The sequence below is a fragment of the Buceros rhinoceros genome, unplaced genomic scaffold (genome assembly GCF_000710305.1).
Source record: "Buceros rhinoceros silvestris isolate BGI_N320 unplaced genomic scaffold, ASM71030v1 scaffold39692, whole genome shotgun sequence".
NCBI classification, from domain to species: domain Eukaryota; kingdom Metazoa; phylum Chordata; class Aves; order Bucerotiformes; family Bucerotidae; genus Buceros; species Buceros rhinoceros.
The window spans coordinates 21,409-43,485 of NW_010397977.1; the positions used below are offsets into that span (position 1 = coordinate 21,409).

The 22,077-nt window shown below is 41.0% G+C and overlaps 1 protein-coding gene across 1 annotated transcript in view; it reads right to left on the reverse strand.

The window, feature by feature from the left end:
- LOC104488828 (chromosome unknown open reading frame, human C15orf27) overlaps nt 1-22,077 on the reverse strand; it is a gene marked incomplete at its 3' end in the record, with an annotated part of 48,223 nt that overhangs the window by 21,278 nt on the left and 4,868 nt on the right. The window contains exons 3-5 of the mRNA XM_010130912.1: nt 16,014-16,168; nt 10,702-10,775; nt 1,696-1,752 (exon numbers count right to left, since the gene is read on the reverse strand). Coding sequence (XP_010129214.1) covers nt 1,696-1,752; nt 10,702-10,775; nt 16,014-16,168 — 286 coding nt within the window. The remainder of the gene's footprint in view (nt 1-1,695; nt 1,753-10,701; nt 10,776-16,013; nt 16,169-22,077) is intronic.

Sequence of the window (22,077 nt, forward strand, 5' to 3'; positions counted from 1 at the left end):
CCCTGCCATGCTTGCTTGGGGTCTTGAAGGGCTCCCACTTTGCCCAAAAGAAACACAATTATGGTACATATTTGAAGGGGACATGAGAGGTGGCCAAGCCACAGAAAGGCTACGTTGTTTTTAGGTAACCCAACAGAATTCTTTAGTGCCTTTTACGAGGTGAGGAGAGAGAAACTGTGGTGGAAGGGCAGGGAGAGAGAAAGGTATTTGGAAATACTGGCCAAAATGCCCAAGCAGAAGTGATAGCCTAAATGCTATGACAGCCAGAGTTTTACTATCATTGGTATTTAATACCTGTTGTTACTTGGCATAATCCCATCCCCAAAAAGGATACAATCCCTGCCCAAAGACCTGCTGTCTAATGAAGATATCAAGACGACAAGCAGAAAAAGATGGAGCAAAGACTTGATGGCTCTTGGCCACGTCCTGACTACACAACTTGCGTGGGAACGGCTGTGCCTCAAGACAAAGACTCCCTGCTCTCACCTTTACCGGGCAGCTAGGGTTTCAAGGATTTTGACAACTGGGACTATTCAGAATGATTTATATAACTTTGGTTGCATTAGGATTAGACCAGGAAAGGCAACTGTACAAAGTATTAGACAGAAACGCTTGAGTAGATACATTCCAGAGCAAACTGGCACTAGTGTTGTGTCTGTCCTACACTCACCCAGCAGGGTAGAACAGAATTCTCATTCCCGCTGAGTCCCTTCCCAGCTGCCAAAGACCACTGCTTAATGGTTTGCACAGAGATGGGACAGAGTTTACGAGCACTACAGATTCAGAATTGTGCAAAACAGTGTCTTGAAAAGAAGCGCCCCTTCCTGCCACCAGCTGACGGGCAGTGAACAGTACTGCTCCTTTCCAAACCACAAAACTGAATTATCAGACACTGCTGCATTTAGCCTCAATATTAACAATCTCTGACTCGTTTTTCACTTTGGTTAAAAGGTTTACAACTTTATTATGGAAATGTGCAAGCCTCTAGACTCACTTAAGCTCTGAGAAAACCTTAATTTTCTTCTTGAACAACTTGGGCTGCATTAGTTTATCAGAAGTACCAGGAAAGAGCTTTTAATTTTCCTGGTCTCTAGATTTTTGCTCAGATCAGTATGACGTGTTACCTCTAATACAGGCATTTCCTTATCTGCCTCTGCAAAAGTATGCACATTTCTTCCTCATTTTTCTTTTGCAGTACAAATTACAACATTTATCATAATTCAATTTAGTTAAAAAATAATTTCATAATAAAATTGAGGACTTTGCCAAACCAGTGTTTTCTATCAGAAAACTACAGTTTTTCAAACAGTTCTAATTTCAACTTGATTACAGGAATGGGGTTACAGAAGTCACATGACAATTTTCACTTGTGTTGCTCATTATCTCAGGGTAGCAGTAACAACAGCTAGACTAGCACAGCTCTAACAACAAAATAAATACACATACAAAGATAAAAAATGCCACAGCCCCTCCCTTAATAAAATATTTCTATATATCACACTTTTCTGAACCGCCCTCAGAAAAAGGGACTGCATCATAGATCGGTGAACACACGTATAATGAAAAGACTGTGCGTATTTATGCGAGCTAAGAGATACTGTGTTGCATCAGGTCTATAGCAAAGCCACCCAAAGCAGCTCTTAATGTTCCTGCTGTGTCTGCCTGGAAAATAGTAGGAGGAGTAAGAGTGCTTACCTCTATTTTGTTTTCGATGTAATCCCATATGCCAAGGACCACAATCCTCAAAATAGTCTAGTAAAATAGATTGGAGGGAAAAAAGACTATGAATGTTATTGTAATTTTAGATAAACATTTAGTCCTTTATCTATCTGGGGAACCAATTTTTGTCTTATATTTTGTCTTGTATTATGCATTTCTTCTGAATAAAAATGAGGATCTAGAAACAGCTACACTTCTGTATTATAAAAGCAGGTATTACTTTCCAACCACTATATTGACTCAGTGAAACTTGCAGGTTCAAATGTTCATCAGTCTTTCCATCCTCCTAAACTTTTGCCTTTGGATTTGTGAGATTTAGGTCACCAAACCTCCCCACCCCAGACCCACGCTTGTATAAGATTCTCTTTTCTTGCTGTTTGATATGCCAGTGCTTACTATGTTCTAAGAAAAGGAAGGAGGCACTGCTCCCTCTCGATGCCTGAAGAACATTTCATCACTGAAGAGCATGGCTCCCATTCTCCCTCTCTGGAGTACAGGGCTGTTGTCTTACAAAAATCCCAGAAAGTCATAGCATAAGGCAGAAGAATATCTCTGGGACCCTCCCCTATGAAGCAAAACTGCTGTAAGTAGCATCAGTAGCTAGAAAAGAGGAACAATGAAGAAACACAGAATGAACCAATGGTGAATTCCCATTAAAAACTCCAATGGCATCGTTCCTAATTTTTAACCCAGCTTTCAGAAGACACTATTAAAAAAAATTATTCAGCCCACTAATAATTGAAATTGAATTAACATAATAGCAACACGAGGGCCAGATTTTGACAGACAGTACAGACATGAAGAGTCTAACTGCAGCTTTGCAAAGAACAAAATGCTACTTGCTCCGTTACAGAACAGCGCTGATGACGGAGCTCGGCAGACCTATGTTTGGGGGGTGACCATGCCAAGAACTGTGCAGAAAACAAGTGAATGTGGTGAATATATGTATCTCCTCTTCATTACAAATACAATAAATCCCAACCAACTCTGAATTTATGCCAAACATACCAGCACCATCTAATTGCAGAACAATTCTGGATTTTTCCGTACTGTTCCTATGCACGGTTTTGCCAAAGCCCATGTGCCAAATCGCCTCATTTGGTCCAGGATGACTGTGCTGAGCTCTGTCTTGGCACTCCACACCTGGATAACAGCACTTAATCCTGTTTTGCAGAGGGAGATATAGCTGTGGGAGATAAGGTGCTTTCAGAGCCCAACCTCATACCAATGCTTACTCAGAAATGGCGTACGTGAAGCATTGACCAAGTCTGGCTGAAAAACAGAGTCACTAGCTAGAAGAGAAAATGCAGCTCTCTCTTTCCTTATGATACTCCAAGTGGACACCGAGAACTGCCAATGCTGCTCTCGTCTGTGCTCCTAAAAATAACATTTTACTTCTGAAGCATTTTACAAATGCAGCACAGGAATAAGGCTCACAGCATTTCCTTATTAACTGATATGCTTGAGGTTATATGTGGAGGAAGAGATGTGCAACAGCAGCTCCTCAAATCCCTTAATGACTCCAAATTCGCCAGCAAGATGCAATGCGATGTAGGCACATGTGCTGCTGTACAACCAAAGCACTCCTGCAGCCTCAACTCGGGCCCTGGGCAGAATGCTTTCATACAAAAGCATCCCAGCTCCTCTGTAGGCACCTCCCTCACTCCCTGTTGAGAATCTGCACAAAATGCTTAAGTACAGGTTACTCATGAGCCCATTAGTTCAGCTCTATCAGTTAACCTGGGGTCCACCACAGCAAGTTCCGCAGCAGGCAGCCATTGGGAAACACCTCAGGAAGAGCAGTGCCACCGTTAAAGCTTGGGACGCTGCCTCTCCATCCTGCAGCCCCCCGACAGCGCAGAGGAATACGGCTTGTGCTCTTCTATGCTGAGGCAGCATTTAATTGCTATGTCAGTGAACTAAAGGATGGCTAAAAGCTTAACGCCTTCACAGTAATCAATGGTGAAAATCCTTCTTCCTTTGGACAGGTATTTTCACTGAAATAAGAAGGTGTATCTACACAGAGAAAACACTCTCTCACAACCCCAAATATGATTTAATGTGGGACTGTTGAGGCAACATGAAAAAGGATTTTCCTTTCTGCCTTTTTAATTCCTCACTGCAGTGTGTCAATTGGACTGTGCCACTGTCATATTAATGGGTCTGAGCAGTTCCAAGGCTGGAAGCTAGCACAAACGTTTTCATTTTCAGTCTGCTGGTGTGAATTAGCCCAAGTCAGCAGTGATTGGAAGTCCTCTCAGCAGACATTTAGTGCGGTTACGGTTGTTGGAGCTATCTCTAGAAGATAGGTCTCCTCCTCACAAAAAATGCCTTTTTTTCGAGATTAGCATCTCAACTAGAGCAGACACATGCAGGAAGAGGGAGCACGAGGGCGGCATGAAGCCAGCTCCCTGTCTGAGAGACACACTCTTCAGAACAAACTGGGCACAACTGACGGTTAAGCTTTAAAAACATTTGTTCTGGATGGAAGGTCTTAAAGCTATGCACCAGCACTGTCACCCTTTACAAACCACATCGCCACTGAGGTGACAAAAGCCCTTGTAAGGCAGCTTTTCCTCGGTGTCCTGTCAGAGCCAGGTGCCCCAAGAACGAACCGTGGCTGCGTCACAGAGTGCGTGCAACTGGAGACACCAGTGCCAAACGCTTACTGCTCACTGGTCTGTCTTCACGACTAGCCACTCCAAACTAGGTTTAGCTTTCTCTGCTCTCCCTCTGTCTGTACAAAGTGCGAGATCACGACCACTACTGCTGCCTTAACTCTTAAACAGAGGAGTCCGAATCGAGCAAATTTGGACTTCACTGGGCAGATCTCCCCGACTGCTCAATATAATAAATACTGTGACTGAAATGAAAGCATTGGTGTTAACTTACAGACAACATTTTAGTATTTTTCCTAAGCAATTCAAGGTATCTTTCAAACAAAAAAATGTTGCATTTGATGCTGTACTTTCTCCGTACAGAACTTAAAAAAAAAGGAATCTGTAGCAGAATCTGAAAAAAAAAGGACAAAAATTAAATAATCCAGGAAATTTCCTGGGCACTGTGCATGGGCCAAACTGAACAATGCATACAAATTGAGAGAATTGCAACTGCAACGTTCACCACAGAAAAACATAAATGTTAGTCATGACTCTACCACTTGTAGACACAAGAATCTACAAGAAATAGGGGGAAAAAACCAGAGCAGCACTGGTGTTTCCTACTGATGTGCAGGCACTTTGCAGCCCTGTAGCAAACGCGCACAGAGTTCTGCATTGCACTGTGGGCACTCACAATTTTGGACACAGAGATCTGAAAGCATTAGGTATCACTGTGGGTACTTCTCTGTTAAAGGCAACTGCAAGTTTGGGGTTTTGTACTTGAAAAAGAATGCTTTAACATTCTTGACTGGAAATCTTCTCATCAGAAAGTCATAGCCACATCTATGTATTGGTTATATCAGAAATACATTTTTTTGTTTTCTGAGAAACGCTGAATTATTACACAAAAGTCTGTCCAGTGTATTAATAAAAGGTAAATGACTGAACTTCTGTTAACTTCAAGTTGGAGTAAACCCAGATAAAAGTAAAATTTTAAAGGATTTTTCAGACAGAAATGGAGTTTCGAAGTAGACAGTGTCCCTTGGTGGGTGACACGCAGTTGTTTGCACAACATGAAGTGTCTGCAGAAAGTTTCAGAACAACTGTGTGATGCTGCAGGTTTTCTCTCTGATTTTGTAGGGAAACCCATCCAAGTCCCTTGCTGAGTCAGCCATGTGAATTCCCCCAACCTGCCTGAGTCAGATACGTTTGTCAGCTGACTGCAGCGTACGTTAGGCAATTTTAGACTTCTCAGCGAGCGAGCGTGCCAAATCCACCTGAACGTAGAGTAGGGAAATCAAGAGGAGGCAGTGCAGGAGGTGAGGCTGGCCCACCAGGTTTAGCTAGCAGCAAAGGAGGGCAACTCTGCCTTTTGGGATAGGGTAGTGACTTCACCAGGGAGACAGGACAGAGTGGGGTGGAAAAGGTGTCTTTAGAAGAGCCCCACCAAACTATGTTACAGAGGCCTTTACCTTTGGACAGAAACTCTGAAGATTAAGCTTCTGCCTTTTGTATGTATCTCGTAAGACCAAGTATTTATGGATATCTTTCCCAGAAAGAACATCTTGTACCCAGTCTGTAATTTATAACCTCTTTGGTTTGGGTCACTTCTCAAAGTGACCTTAGCTCATCCACTATTTAAAATAATCTTTTGCCTTTCTGGCGTGCCAGTCCTGAAATACCGCATTAGCTGCTCTAGCACATGCTACCCCCAGGCCACCAGAGCATGGAAGGACACATCAGCTTCCTTAAACTGAGACATCCTCCTGTTTCCAGTGCATAGGCATCCTCCCCACGTGGCTTCTCTCCCATTAAGGGTCAGAAAGGGAACGTGTAACTACTGACCTTACCTTACACATTCCCCAGCACAAAACACTGCCTACGTACTGTACACTCTAACCGCTGAGGCTCTATTACAGCACATGCAGTCACATTAGAAAGAATGAACGGCAAAAGTTGGGTGACACAGATGTGAATGCAGTATACTCTTTTCCACGGACTACCACTAACACTCTTACGATATCATATAGTATCTAAATGCACCTTTGCATAAACACTGCAGCTCTGTTTGCTCTTATGTTCTCCCACTGTGTTTGTTCTTAGAATATGGAGAGAAATAATGCATTTTAAACTGACAGCTCTGGAGAGGTTTGAAAGGGCTTTTCAGGAATGTACAAGGCTTACCAGAGGTGCAGTATACTACTGCCATAAGGTAAATGCAGATTGGATAGAACACTGGCCTTAAGCAACCCTGCATCAGAAGTTCCCTCTGGGCATGATTTCAGAGATAAGAATTAGCACTAATTAACACATGGTATAGAAGGTGCTGGACTGTCTATCAAGAGAGGAAAGCCCAGATGAAGCATTGATAAAGCACACCATACAATCAGGTATACACCTGGAAATGCAAGCCAGCAATGCAGTGCCTTTATGCACCTTGAGAAAAGTTGTGCGTACATGGAATGAAAGTAAGCAGCCAGAAAAGAAGCCGCAGCTTATGGAAGAATAATAGAGTATTACTAACTTTCTGTGCAGCTGTTGGAAACTCACAAAAACTGTAACAGAACTGATTTCTCTAATATTAAATTACGACTTTGTTATGAAAAATCTATATGGGAAAGACCTTTGTTTTCTTATTTCAGTCATTTGGGATGTTATTCCTTTTTATCAGAACCCTAATAGTAGGGTCTTCCTTAGGAGGTTTTCCTGCCTTCTAAGGATTGCTATTATGAAGGAGTAAAGTGTCAGACTACTATAAACACTTTCTTTTAACAAATGGGATGAGGGAAGTATTGGGGTTTTTTTCCATGCCTAACAGCGAAAATCTAAAACGCAGACAGAGCAACGCAAACAACTAACGTCAAAGAACTCAGCTCTTGCACACAAACAGTCTTACCAACGACAGTAGAAGAGCAGAACTGAACAACAGCTACAGAATCAAGTAATTGTGGCAACATGGTAAGACTATTAAAATAAGTGGACTCCAATCCACTTACCTAAACACTGTGACATTCCCCATCTTCCGTTTTTCAGCCAACTATTATCAAGGCTGAATTTGCCCTCTTGATAGAGTGTTACCCTGGCCTGGCCTTGCTGTTGGTACTGGGGTTTACCCCCCAGTGTTCTCTTTTGTCTTAACATCTGGGTAACGTGGTGCACAGACAAATCATAGCCATGTATGTAAACAGAGACAAATATACCTAACCACCACCACTAGTAAATCCAGTTCAAACACTTGGAAAAAAGGAAAGAGCTGCTGTGCACTTCACTTGAATAAAGGTTTTTTAACATCGGAATGTCACAGACAGTGACAGAGAATATAAACTTAACAGAGTGCAATAAATTCCTTTAAGGTTATAACACAAGCATAGAGAGAGCAGGAAGATGCTGTGAGAATAGTTGCTTGATTTTGTTGGCAGTCGTTCCACTGGCATTTGCCAGCTGCTGGCATGTTTGTCCCCTTCATTTTAACCAAGCAGAAAGCCAGTGTCTGCTTAACTCCAACGTGACAGGACTGTAATTACTTGCAATATCTTTATAGCACCAGCTTTTAGTCAGTCATGTTTTCCCAAAACATTCAGATTTTGTGCTGGAAGTTTTCTGTTTTTTAACAAGTCTTTTACAACTTCGAGCTATCTGTTCTCTGAGCTGCAGCCCTCCTGAAGAATTGTGTATCCACACTTACAGCTAATGGGAACCAAACTACAGGATAAACATCAAACTTAGGACGTGTATGGAAACAACCCTTTCTAACAGCAGAAACCCAGAATCCTTGCTTTGAGGAAAAAGGCAATGGCTGAAGGACTAATCCGAGCTCAGCAGTTGCCTGTTATAGCCAAGCAAACTAATTAAACCTGCTCATCTCTGGAAAATCATCCTGGCATGAAGTCAAGACTGCAAAAATCTCACTGTAACACATGATCTTCTCAACAAATAATTCCGAAGACAGACAGCCAGCTCTTGGTATTGGCAATCAGGAGGCAAAAAAATCCCCTGAAGGCACCAGAGAGTAAACAAAATTAAGACGGATGACAAAAATAAATGTGATCTGCAATTTTTGTATTTCGTAACCTCTCGAAAAATCAGTTTGTAATTTGGATGAGAAAAAATTAAACCTTCTGATTTTCCTCTGATGAGATGCATTCACGTGCTGTTACTCACGAAACCAACCTGGCGTAAGGCCAGCCCCTGCAAACCCAGTAGGAAAGGTACACCTCCATTCTCTTCCAGATCTGTGGTCTTTGAAGCATATCCAGTTACTCTGCGGAGCCACTCCTGTCCCTTTAACCCAGTCAAGCGCTCTGAGCTACCAAATGAACCAACATCCCAAACCCACCCTCCTCTGTGCACCTGACATGGCTGCTGTGGGGCCTCATTTTTCTTTGGTGTAAACTCAAACATAACAAACAGGTGAAGACAGATACTTCGGAAAACAGAAACAGATAAAGTGAGTGGCAAGAGGTTTATAGAAAATAAGAATGGCAAGGAGACAAAGAAAAGTAGTTCCAAATACCTAAATACACAGAGAAGGAGAAAAGCCAACACAGATCCAAAATGAGGATGGAGAGTCAGGCAAGCAGCTTGACTCTGAAGTATTTCTGTTATGGTTTTCCTGCAAAACACTTCTGAACCAGTTCATCCACTTACGGGGGCACTCCGTCTCAGCAGAACTGAACTAACTCATTTCTTCTTTGAGACAGATGAGTACTGGGCTTTGAGGATCCGTCTGCACCACCACAAACACCCAACCAAAAACGCTCAGTGTACGAACCCAACTATGAAAGGGCTACAGGAGCAGGGCATTGCCTCAGGGTTTGAGAGAGTGTTTGATGGCTCAGGTGAATGGGAACAGAACTTCAGACTATACCCCAGCAGAAGGAAATTGAGGACAACAGCACAAGTTTGTTGTGAATCAAACTCCAGAAAGCAACGAAGATCAGATGAGCAAGCACACGCAGCCATGCTGCTAGCAGCAGAGTTCCCAACTAGTCCTGCTGGGAAGCTCGGGAGCTCCAGGGTGCTAATCCCCACTGAAGAAAGATTCCGAGGGAGAGGGGAAAGTATTTCTTTACAAGGAATGGACTCCATCTAGCAAACCTGAGACTTGGAGAACTAAGAGGCACAATTCACAAATGAAAAACTCTGCAAAATTTTTAAATTGTTCAGAGGTTTGTTTTTTTTCAGTCAGTTTACCTATGTCTCACAACCCACAATTGCTGCCAAAGGATAAGGATAGTAATTATGTCTTTCTGCCAGACTGCAGCACCCAGAAGCAAAGCAGTCTTGAGACCCCTGCCTGCTATCAAGGAATCCTTTCTGAACAGCCTGGCAACACCAGCTAGAAAATCCCTGTCACGATTATAAATACAAAGAGATACATGTAAATAAAAGTATTTCAGTAACAGAACCCTGGAAACAAGCACTGCAATAATCTGGTGAGTTTGAAGTCAACACAAGTGATCTATCAAATCCTTTGCAGATATCATAGCTCCCTGGGGTTTGGGTTTTTTCCCCAACCTTTGCTTTCAACATCTGTTTGGATAATACTGGATAATGCTCTTTTCTCTTACGGAACTAGATAAATCATTTTTAAATATTTAAAGTCCAAGCTGTCTTCCAAAGTAGAATTTTTTTTTTTTTTTTTTTTTTTTTTTTTTTTTTTGGTGAGAAGTAACATATTACGACCTGGAAAAATAGCCTTTAAAATATTTTGGGATATTTCAGGAGTAGTCTAAATGGCTCACTTCTTTCTGGAATAGTTATACAGCGTATATATAATAGAAAACTAGAACAGATTATCCCAGCTTGGTCAATTGCTATATCATGACTACAGCCTTCTCCAATGCATGCATTCATAAAAACTTTTGCAGAGAAATTCACCATTTGTTTCATTCTCCTACTGTGTCTATATGCAGCAACGTAGTACACCTAAACTACCTATACAAATGGGAGGGGCAACAATTCCATTCTTAAAACAGATCTTTTTTTAAAAACCCCTGTGGATCTTTATTCCTGAAGAACATATTTTATTCCTATCCCTTGCAGCCAGTGACACTGGTAAGATTTCTGTGAGAACAAATGGATGACACTAGTCCTGTCCTGTGCCTGTAGTGATTTAGAGAGGATTTTTTTTAATAGTTTTCCAGTTATAATTTGTAAGACAGCTTCTTCCATGTTTCCTTGCCAATTCCAAGCAACTGGCAAACAGTGCTAATCTAAACAAGACTTCTTAGTTTGCTGAGTAGGATCGGCAATTGTTATTTTTTCCCTTTTTTCCCCTCTTAAAGTACACCGTGCTACATTTATTCAGTCAAATTACAGTTAAACAGCATAAACATACTTTGCAGTTCTATATGTGGTGAAAGACTTTGATTATACATACCTCTGAAAAGAAAACAGACAGGATGACTAGGCTGATCCAGTGAATTACTCCTGCAAACTGTGAAGCACTTGAAACTGCAATTAACACAACACAACGAAGCATCATTATAGTAGCAGAGTGCAACTTACACTTCATATGATTAGTACTGCTACAGCTTACATATGGGTCAAGCTTGCTTGCTTAAACTTTGTAGTGGAAGTACCAAAAAAAAGACAGGTTGTAACGGGACACAAAGTCCAGCCCTGTCAGCTGCTCACCCTAATCCAGGCCAGCATGCTAGCAGCCACAGCAGCTGTGCACTGGAGCTCTGCAGCTAAGACTGCGGGTAAGCAATGGCAGACGTTAAGTCTTGGATGCTCTGCCACTGCTCCATGCTCTCACTCCATGCACTGCTTTAGTACGAGATGTGTGACCAAACCCTGTATACCTAAAAAACCAGAACTAGAATTCTATAAGGAAATAGAATGCTCTACTATCGTCATGTTATTCCTTGTGTTCAGTCTTGGACAATTCAGCTTAGAAGATGGTGTTTAAAAACCAGTGCTCCAACTGGGCTTCCAAACACACTTCTACCATCTCAATAAATAACCTTGGTAAGCAGGCCTTTGTACAGCTGTCCAGATGTGGCACCAGCAGCCACGACCGGCTCAGGATCCCACTCCTCTCAGAGTCAAGTTTGACTCTAGGAAAACCATAGTGAGAGAAGCAACAGAAAGAACTAATGTCATTATTAATTGTTAATAAGATAAAATCTTAGTATATTAATTTTAAGGAGTTTGTGAAATATCAGCAATTCTGATGTGTACAACAAACAAAACGTGGCTATTTTTGTACAGTATTTCAGGAAACATGGCTGTTATATGGACAGCTTCATCTTTAAGCAAGTTTCTATGAGAAACTCAAGAAAGTTAGAGTACATGAAATAAAATTCCAGTTTAATTGGTTAAACACTCTTTTTCAGAAAGACAGTGAACATTAAAAATCATTTTTGTTCACTCTATTTCAAACTCCCCCGTGACAAGAAGTCTGTAAAGGGTAAGTTAAAATGGTAATTTATGAAACAATGGCTTCTACTCACTAGCTTCCCATATTGGTACTCTTTATGCATGTAGATTGTTGAGGTAGTTATTCCACTTTTAAAGTGGATTGCCTATGAACTGAAGTCCTCTCATGAGCTGAATGGCAGGAACACTCAGGAAAACTTATCTGAACTCATTAAAAGTATGACTTTATAGAGTACTAAAGCCTTGCATGGACATTCACTGGCATTAAAATGGGCTTTCATTTCATTCAACTTAATTTGCTTATAAGTAAAATGAAATAAACTGAGACAAATGACTTCGCTGCAAGACTGCCTAAGAAAGCCTACGATACGGGTTGTCTTTATGGTCTTAAAGGAATCTCTTAAACCTGGAGGATTCTGTAATAACTATTTAACTGAAATTCTGTGATCAAAGTTCGCTTCATTGCTGACAAAACAAAGCAGAAAGGTGATAGGGTCCAGTATCTGAACTGCTGGCAACTCCTACTCTGAAGGTCCCACGCTCTCAAATTTGGTACAAGGGAATGAAGAAAAAGAATTTGCTCTTTACTTTAGGGGATTTGTGAGTCTACCATCCCTACAGCAGACAGATTAAAACAGTCTGTGCAGTCTTGCAGTTTCCAGGAATTCCCCCCTAACAGGAAAGTTTAAGGCAATGACTGCCTGCATAGAGATGCAAGACTGTGGCAGATTTAACTCAGTCCCAAGAACATACAAGGCATGCACTTAATAAAGCACCTTATTTTAAAATTAAAACCGATTAAAATGGGAAGAGAGGGGACGTAGGAAGAAATCAGGATTCAAATAACATCATTATTATAGGCTGCCACTGGAACTCACAGCTGAGGCTCACCCGGGGCTTGATGAGAGGGTTTGTTGTGCTGCAGCACATTAAATACTTAAAGATTAAACAACGGGCAAAATATAATATATTAACTGTCACAAGACACTATTTTTAAAGGGTGGCATAAAGAACAAGAAATGGAAACCATTTGTAAGCTGTTTCTCAAACAACTATCAATTGACATACAAGGCTCTAGCTGCCCCTTAGTGGACAAAAAAGATAAAGCAGCCACGGATCTGGAAAGAAAATCAATTTCTGATGGTGCACTAACTCTAGCAGAGTGCTGGATGTGCTGCCAGGCAGCGCGCAATTAAATTGCCAGTAAAACAGTAAATTTGAAAAAGCCTTGCAAGCAAGAAGGTTTTGTACAAGAGCTGAATCACGAGCCCATACACTGAATCTGGACATTGCCTCTTCCAAAACGTTCCCTTTCAAAAATGCAGTGCAAAGCTACAGAAACAGAAGGGTCTTCTCCAAGAGGTGCTCGTCCCTGCTCTCTGGTGGTTCAGATGCATCACTGGGATACAGAGATTGAGGCAAAGCAACTAAGCTTCTACTTTTATCTGAGACAGAATTTCACATTTGTTAAACCTGTAACCTTTTCTTCCCCAAAATCACAGCTCAAAGCAGAAAAGGTCTGCTTTATTTCACATTTTGCTTGCTGGTGCTACAGGGAAGAAGCAAACGCAACTCCAGGTGCTTTTCAGCCATGAAGAGGATGACTGAGTATAAAATGTTAAGTACAGCCAACCTCCATCTACCTCCTCACCCCTTCCCTCACTTTCACATCTCAAGATGTATATCCCGGGGGGAGGGGAGGGATGAAGAATACATCCTGACAAACCCCGAGCAGCCATTACAGAAGCTTGTACTACTGGCGCTTGCTTTCAGTGGCTGTTGTTCTTGACAATGACTTCCTGCCAGGTACAAACTACACTGCTTCTGCAAGCAGCAGAGAGAGCAGACTCACGGCACGGTTTGGGCAAGCCCTGAACTCGTCCTTCCTGAGGCACTGCTGCACTGCAATGGGCACTTTCTTTGGACGGGGCCCTGATACAGCAATGACATGGACAGAGCGGAGGTTTTCAGCTGCATGGTTTTCAGGAAGGCCTGGTGCCTTCACATCACATCTGCTGCAGTTGATTGCAGAAGGAGGGCAATACTATGATGATTTCATGAGTTGCTTTCACCCCAAAACTACCGAAAATGAGGAAGGGACCGCATGGTCTTTATTTCCAAGTGGGGGCTGGAGTCTGCCATGATCCTCTTTTTTTAAAATGAGGTGTGACTTACATGCATCTATTTCTGCATTTGCAAAACATAACAAGGTATTAAGATATTATTTTGCTAATGCATGTGAGGAGCTTTGAAAACAGGACTAAAAAAAGCTCGTTATAGGACAGAGACCTGTAATAAACCCCCTATTATATGTCCCTTGCTTTCCGAGGTTTCTAGATTCCGCATTATTATGCTTTGTGCTAAAATATCCTAAAAAGGCCTCTGTCCTTTTCACGCGTGTGATCTACGCGTTTGCCAATGTGGTCTCCATCACTAACAGTTTTGCGTATGGGAGAAGTGCAAAGTATGAGAGGAAAATGATGCTCTCAAAATGTCACAGGCAAAGAAAACATGAGTTTGGTTTTTGTTTGTTTGGGTTTTTTTTAAGAAAGAGGCTTCGTAAGTAATTACAGGCTATAATGTGGATTAGCTGTTGTAATTATGAATGAAATCAGTGGTAATATGCCATAACATCTCCTAATGTATTAGTGGATTTCAGATAGAATAAGGAATTATTTAAAACTGTAATTACAGTTTGGAAAAACATGATTATGGCCTAATGGCTTTTTCAAACCTTAACATAAGTGACACATATGCCTCATATGACACAACCGCAGTACTTGTCTCAGCCCCACGAAGACAGCCTTTATCTGATTTAAAACAAAACAGAAGGTATTCAACTTGAAGGCAAGAAGCCTGATACGTTGATTCATTAGTTAAAATGCAAAGTAGCAAGAGTGGAATGGGCCCTTTCTCAAGTGCTGAGAAAATCCATGGAGGTAGGGTCAGCTTCTGAACAGAGAAATCACCTGGCTCAACCAAATGTCTATAGGTCACACACAGGTGTAAGCTGCTGAGCTTCTGAGAGTATCTATCATATGCACTAGACACATATAGGAGGGACGATCTCTAAAGACTTCCTCAGAAGATTCTTCAGAAAATAAAGGGTAAGAAAACAGGTGTTTCTGGAGGACAACCTCCAAAACTGTGTTAAAAATCTAAGAGAACTCAACAGAAACCACTTTAAACATTTGGGTCTACAGGAAGTGACAATTCTCTACATAAACAGAAAGATGTGGGACTTCAACAAATATTGCCGAAAACCTCTTCCTCATTCAATGTTTAAGGACTTACAGCCATTCCTGACTTTTTTGGAAAGCAGCAGAGTTGTCCAAGTTAGTCCGGTCTAAGCTGCCTTCCCAAACCAACGCCCACCACTTTCACCCCGAGTGTCCATGCTGCACCGGCAGTTTGAGCGTGGCCACTTGTGTTACAGCTGGAAGCCGCCAGAGCCTACAGAAAAATAACAGCTGTAACGGAGTGGCCACGCTTAGAACTGTTGTGCCATTATGGATACACAGAGTGTAAGCAGTGGGCAACGGTGCAGAAAGACAGCTTATTTGTTTAGTCATCTTACAGGATTTATAAAATTGCTGCAATTATCAATAAAGTCCCCTAAAGTAATCTTAATACAATTGCTTTACCTAAATCTTTATGGTGAAATCTAACTCCACTTGTGACAAATCACAAGGAAAGCGAAAGGAAGCAAAACTGCAGCATGAAAATTTCCATTGTGGAACCTGTGTAGAGTGAACTCAGATAAAGCAAAACTCCATTTAAGCTATTATTGGGCTCTCAGTGTATTAGAATGAAAATCTGCCCATTTCAGTGCATTACAAGATAGAAAACTGTGATTTCAATTCCTACCTCCTGAGTAGAAGCAAATTAATAATAGAGATAGCACCAAATACCCCAGCAAGTTCATCACTTCTGTCTATCCACATGCATATGAAAAGTATCAGAGATTAACAAGGCACAGATGATCTTTCTTCTGCTTATACACAGTGTGTGAAGGACAGACCTTTTCAAGTACTAATGACAATACGTGCTGATCTCTGCACACACACTCTGCTTGATTGCTTTGAAAATTTGTCCTATACTGAATTTGATCAGCAAAATAAGGAAGAGAATGACTTCACTATACCAGGATTCCACAAAAACCACATTTCTTACCTAGCCTAGTAATCATTTAAATGGTAGGAAAAAAATCCCTACCATCCTCCCCCCATCAAAAACCTCCCAGCAAGTTAAGCCTTCATTTCATCAAAATAAAAAAATAAAATAAAAAAAAAAAATCCTCCTACTCACACTGGAGAAGCTTTATATCTATTAGGAGTTCCAGAGTCAGAAGAATCACCACCAATACTACACAGGCTACCAGGAAACTGTTGAGACTTGCACTGAGCAAAAATACCTGCCACACAGCTGCTCGTCTCCCACAGCACGGTTTTAGCCAGTTAGATCTAAGGAAATAAAATTAAGAGGAAAAACAAGAAAAGAAAAGAAAAGAAAACAAGCAGTGAAAAAGGAAGAGAGCTGAAGAGCAGTGAACGCAAAATTACAAGTTCTGCTGTTACGGTACACTCAGCAATAAAGTACAATGACTTTGCAAAACTCACTTTTATGGTTTCTTTACCAAAAAAACCACTTCACAAAAAAAGTCATTCTGAGGATCTCGTGTGTCTCTCCAACCCTCTGGCACATACCAGTGTTCAAGTGTCTTCCCATGCGCTGAGTAACGCAACCCTAATTATTATACATACTCTTCTATCTTCTTCCTGTCTTACCGTTTTTCATGGGTTTTCATTTTAACATACATGCTGCACCGGCTTATCTGTGAGTACCAAGGCGTAGCAGAACTCTATTAGGTTAGAAGCTAATGATGTTTTTTTTAAAGAATTTCTCTAGTATAGAATTTTATGGTCATGCACCCTTATTCTTGTTCTGGTATACAACAAATCAGACAAGAGCTGCCAAATTTGGTTTGCAACAATCAGTCCATGACTTCACGGAAAGCAGCAGTAGGAAACCAGAAGACACCGAAGAATAAGCTCAGTGACTTCGCATCTACACCTATACTGTACTAGCAAATACACACAGCCTGCAAAAGCATCAAGCCTCTGGCCAAGGCTGTCTAGCTTGTCTATTTGTCTCTCACCAGTCTGCTTGCGGACCAGGCCAAGATGGACACTCCCAGAGCTGGGGGCAGCACAGTTCTGGGGACAGCATATGCCAGAAACTGCTCCCACATCTGGTTCAGATGAAGTCACCGTGTTTTGGAGGAAAAAGGTGGTTTAGGCACGACAAAGGGAGGAAGCTGATGAATCAGCGGCACAAATGTTGCTCTAGTATTGAACTAATGCAGACACATTTTCAATTATGTCATTAAAAATTTTTTTCTTTTGAAAATATTAGTTATAGGGATAACAGTAGCATAGACTTCAGAAGGATAAAGCCAATCCTGATAGTTCATTTTTTTCTCCTAAAATCCCCCAGTGGAATCTCATCAAACTATTTTGTCATGTTCTCATACTGGTCCACCTCTGAAAGCTCCGATGCCTGCTTGACACTTCATATTTTCAAAGCACAGTATGTACACGTTAGCTAATAACAAGCTGACACAACTTATTAGCTAGGGTTTAAGGAGCTGTAAGCATCCAGAAGTGCGGGGCAGTACCGCACTGTCTGAACTAAAACATCAACACACAGAAATCAATGGTATATGAGATGACACTGATCAATTCCAAAGAAACAGCTCATGCTCTAATCCAACTCTTGCAAAAACATTGTAAAACATTCCTGACATACCCATGCTCAAAGAGGGAGAAAGTGTTGCTAAGCAGTGCTCAGAAACTTGACACTTTTGAGCAGCTTCTCAGAATTAAGCATACTGACTAACTACTGTACTCAGATTGTCTCATCACCTGACTCTTAAAACTTCAGAGAAGATTCGACAGGTGTTACTGTTGGGAACTTGCCCTTAACCTTTGTTAGGTTCTAGCCTGAATACAGAATGCACTAGATTTTAAATAGGTATTTTTAAAGTATAAAGGAGGAAAAAAGCATTGGGATAGGGTGTTTTTGCAAACTTCATCTTTTGACAGCTTTTTTTTCCTCTACATCATCTTAATACAGGATAATTTGTCTTCACTGCAACTGTTACTTAGGATTTTGTTTTGGTTTTTCTAAGGTCTTTCTAAAATTAACACTAGGGAACGGCTCTGTTTAAATAAAACAGTTTTTAGTTTTATTGTCTTCCTGCATTTATCTTCCCTTTTCCGAAAGGATCCATTTTGCCAGCATTTTAATATTGCAGGGCAGTTGTTCCTCTCTGCTGTTCTCGGAACGATCAGTAGAGGGCCTAAGTTCCTTCCTTCAAAAGCTCTACGCAGTCGAGATTTTCAAGTATTCCAAACGTGCCGTAAAACTAAATCAACTGTGATACTCAGCACACGTTACATATAGTCAGGAAAAATCGTTACTGAAGCTAATCGTTACCTCTAGAATGCTGAAGAATGTGGAGTTATTCTGTCTGTGCAGTACTAATATTCCACCGATTCCAAAAAGCTTCTGAATGAAACTATCCATTTACGATTGGAAAAGTGCAGATCATCTGCACGTTTACACCTATACGTCACTCCAAATGTATAAATTGATTGCAAGGACACAAAAGGGTTTGAAATTTAAACACTGAAAAACCATCTCCAGTTTCGCATCTTAATTTATTACACCTAGGTGCACTTGTTCACCACTTGTCCTGTGAACAGCCAGTGATCAGTATCTGCACATCACTGCCTAGCACACCTCTTCCCAGACCTCCTCCACATCCTCTGAACCCTCTGACATCAACAGTCACACTGTGCTCTACAAGGAGCACTGGATGGTTTCTTTCCTGGGTGCTGCTCAGCTTGCTTATTCCTGCTATTTCTACAGCCCTGCATAGTAGAGCCCTGATCTTGCCTTGGGTTGTTGTCTTTGGGTTTGGATTTTTTTTTTTTTACTTTTTACCTCTTGTAAAGGATGGACATAAATAGTAAAAGAAACTATAATCCAACTAGAAATATAGTTTAGGTCATCCTGTTGACATGATAACCACGCTGACTCCTAATACACAAATCTCTTCATCTCCTTCAACCCTGCAACTTGTCATAGTAGAGAAAAGCATCTCTCCCTGCTGCAGTGTAAGGGCTCATCCACTCAACAGATAAGAAACGGCATCTGAGAAAAACAAATCCTTACCAGATTAGTGTGGGTTTAAACTTACCTTCCAAGTCCTGTCCACTTCCCCTGTGATACTGCAAAGGTACACTAAGTTTAAACCTCAGATTAGAAACTCAGCTACACAGACCTTTCAAAAAAACCTAAAAGTTAACTTGCACACCTCAGAAATTTAGGAGATCACATACCAACCATATACAAGTAAAACACCTTTTCCCCCTCAATGCAGACGAAAAAGAAAAAAAGTACCCTATTTTGTTCGAGAACAAGTACAACTTGTTTTAGTGTCTTGACTGTTGTCAGGACAAGTAAAGTAGGAGTTTGGACAATTTTACTGTGTAGCTTCAAACAGGTTCTTTAGGTACCTCATTCACTCTGCCTCTACAACAGGAATACTATCTACCTTTCCTTACAATGTCTGGATGAAGTAAATAAATGTACTAGCATGGAAATTTCTTGGTTGACGGTGATAGAGAGCTATTAAGTTTTGTTATGAGATATTAAAACACATTTAGTGGAATTTTACAAGGGGTAACTCTTTTTAAAGATACTTTCACACATGGCTTCGTGGAAAACCAATCTGTCATCATCACTGTTAGTTTTATTAATAAACAGCTTGGAAAAGGCTGCTGGAAAAAGACCATAAGGCAAAACTGGGAAAGGTTTAACATTTATTTGGTAAAGAACCACTACAAACAATTTGTTCAAGCTGTTAACAGCTGTCACTGTTTCTATCTTCTGGTTTTGCAAACAAATATCCCCAAATCTGCACGTACCTTACCCTGACTTCCCCCCCACCCCCATTTGGCTAAACAGCAAGTGTTTGCATCTCACAGGATGGCTCTGATCAGAAAACAGAAGGATGGATGAGGTCCAAATCACTCTGAAGGCATAAAAAGGCTATGGTCAGGAAGTGACAGGAACACAGAAAGGCTAAGTAACAACACAAAACCTGGCTGAGACAAAACAGACAGCAGAACCGCACAGCAGGCTACAAGTAGCAGCTGGAGGCCTTCAACAACTCTAAGGAACAGAGTTCTGCACCCTTTTCCTGGACTTCTCCTACAAGCTTAGTTTAACTACAGAAGTTTAACTATTGAGAGCACCCTCATCCTTCTTTCCTTGCCTAAAAGTTTTACGATTTCAAATGCCATGACCTTTCTTGAAGGACTGCTGCAAAATTCTGTTGTTTATATGGCAGGAAAAATTCACACAGTTTTCTGCCTGAACTCAAGTTTACACGTTTGCTTGACTGCCAATATCGTTCTTTAACTTGATTAGATCTTTTCCCTTGCTGGCTTTTTGTCCATGATGCACTTAGACACAGCAATGATATCCACTCATGCAATGCAAACGAAGCCCATGCCTTTTGTAAAGCAGACACTCACTTTTCTGTAATTCCTAGTAGTCCCTTCTGCATGTGAGTACAGACAATTAGAGTGGTAGGTAATATTTTGGAACAGGTTTAATTAAATGGATGCTTCCCAGCAGTATTTGAAATACATCATGCTTTCTACAGTCATTAGTCCCTTCTTTATGGGTGCATATCACACTGTTTACTCAGAGACATCCTGTGATTACCTGGTGTATTACTCCTCTCCTTAGAAGCTGCTTATTAGGCTTTTCCATTTTATGCTAAGGCGTTTAGCAAAATACTAATATCATGCTGCAAAACAACCTTTAAGAAACCTAATGACAGCCATAATAGGTTAAAACAAAAGCTTGGTCTCCAATAGTGGCCAGGAGCAAATGTCTCAAGACGAGCAGGAACACAGCAAACATGGTAGTTAGAACTCTCACAGCATACAACTATTTTCAACTTGGTGACTTCCTAAGACAAACGTAGTTTCTCAGATTCAACTCAGGAACCTTCAATGAATTTCTCTTCCACAAACTTGTCCATCCTCCCCCTAAGGCGAGATAAGCTATTAACAGCCACACATCCTTTAGAAAGTACTTCCACACGTGTACCACCCTCTGCGCAAAGAGCAACCTCGTTAACTTAATCTAGTAATGTCCTCTAGCACCTGTACTGGGGAGGGGGCCTGTCAAACCTTATTTTAACCTCTCTGCGTCATAGATTTTGTACCTTCAGATCTCACGTTGGACTTCTCTAGATTGAAAATAGCTAATGCAGTAAGCTCCAACGGAAGTCATATCACTTCTCTGATCACTGCCTTCCTTTGAATCTTTCCCAGTTCTTTTATATCTACCCTATTCTTTTTGACAGGGACAAGAACTACCTTCATGTTCAAGACATGAGCAAAGCTTGGATATATACGGAGGCACAACAAAGGCCTCTCTTTTATTCTCTATTCCTTTTCCTAATGAATCCTAACATCCAATTTGCTTTTGGACTGCTGCTCAGCATTTAGCTGACCTTTTCATGGACTCTCCTCCCCATACGTACCACAGAAAATCGCTCTTTTCCACATTTTCCTTTGCCTTATTGCTTACTCAGCTTTCCATTTTTGCACCAAGCCATATCTTCTCCAACTTTCACAATCAATTCCAGTGTTAAACCAGATAAATTAGACCCACGTCATTTTCACCCTCCATTAAAGAGCTTTGCAAACAATGGTCTGGGGGCTACAACTACTACACTTCTACTCAGAAAAAGTAGCTGGGAAAAGCAAATTCTGTTGGAAAAATCAGAAAGATCTACAAAACAAAAATATATGAAAAAATCACTGAGCTAGAAAATGAATTCTTTTTTTACTTATAGTAGTGCTCCCTCTACCAACTGGTGTTACTATAAAACACATTAGAGGGACACACTCGAGCGATTTAGGTACTAGGATAAACACAGTAATGAGCTATTCTGGACAACAAAGTTTACAAAGTTAAACACTTAAAAGGATCTGTACAGCAGAAGTCATTTATAGATCACTGAACATTCCTGTAACACAGCCCCAAATTTCACCTATTCTCTAGCAAAGAGCTGGTCACCTCACAGGTGCTGAATGCTCATTCTCTGCTGCAGTGCAGGTCTTCGTTTTGGACGAGAGCACAGACAGCAGCAGTGATATAGTACTGCACAAAGAACAAATCAGCACTACAGCCTCATTCACGGTATTTGGCTGCTAAGATGTCTCACCATCCTTCTGGATTGAGGCTGTGGCTGGCAGCTAAAAATAAATTAAGTCACTTTTGT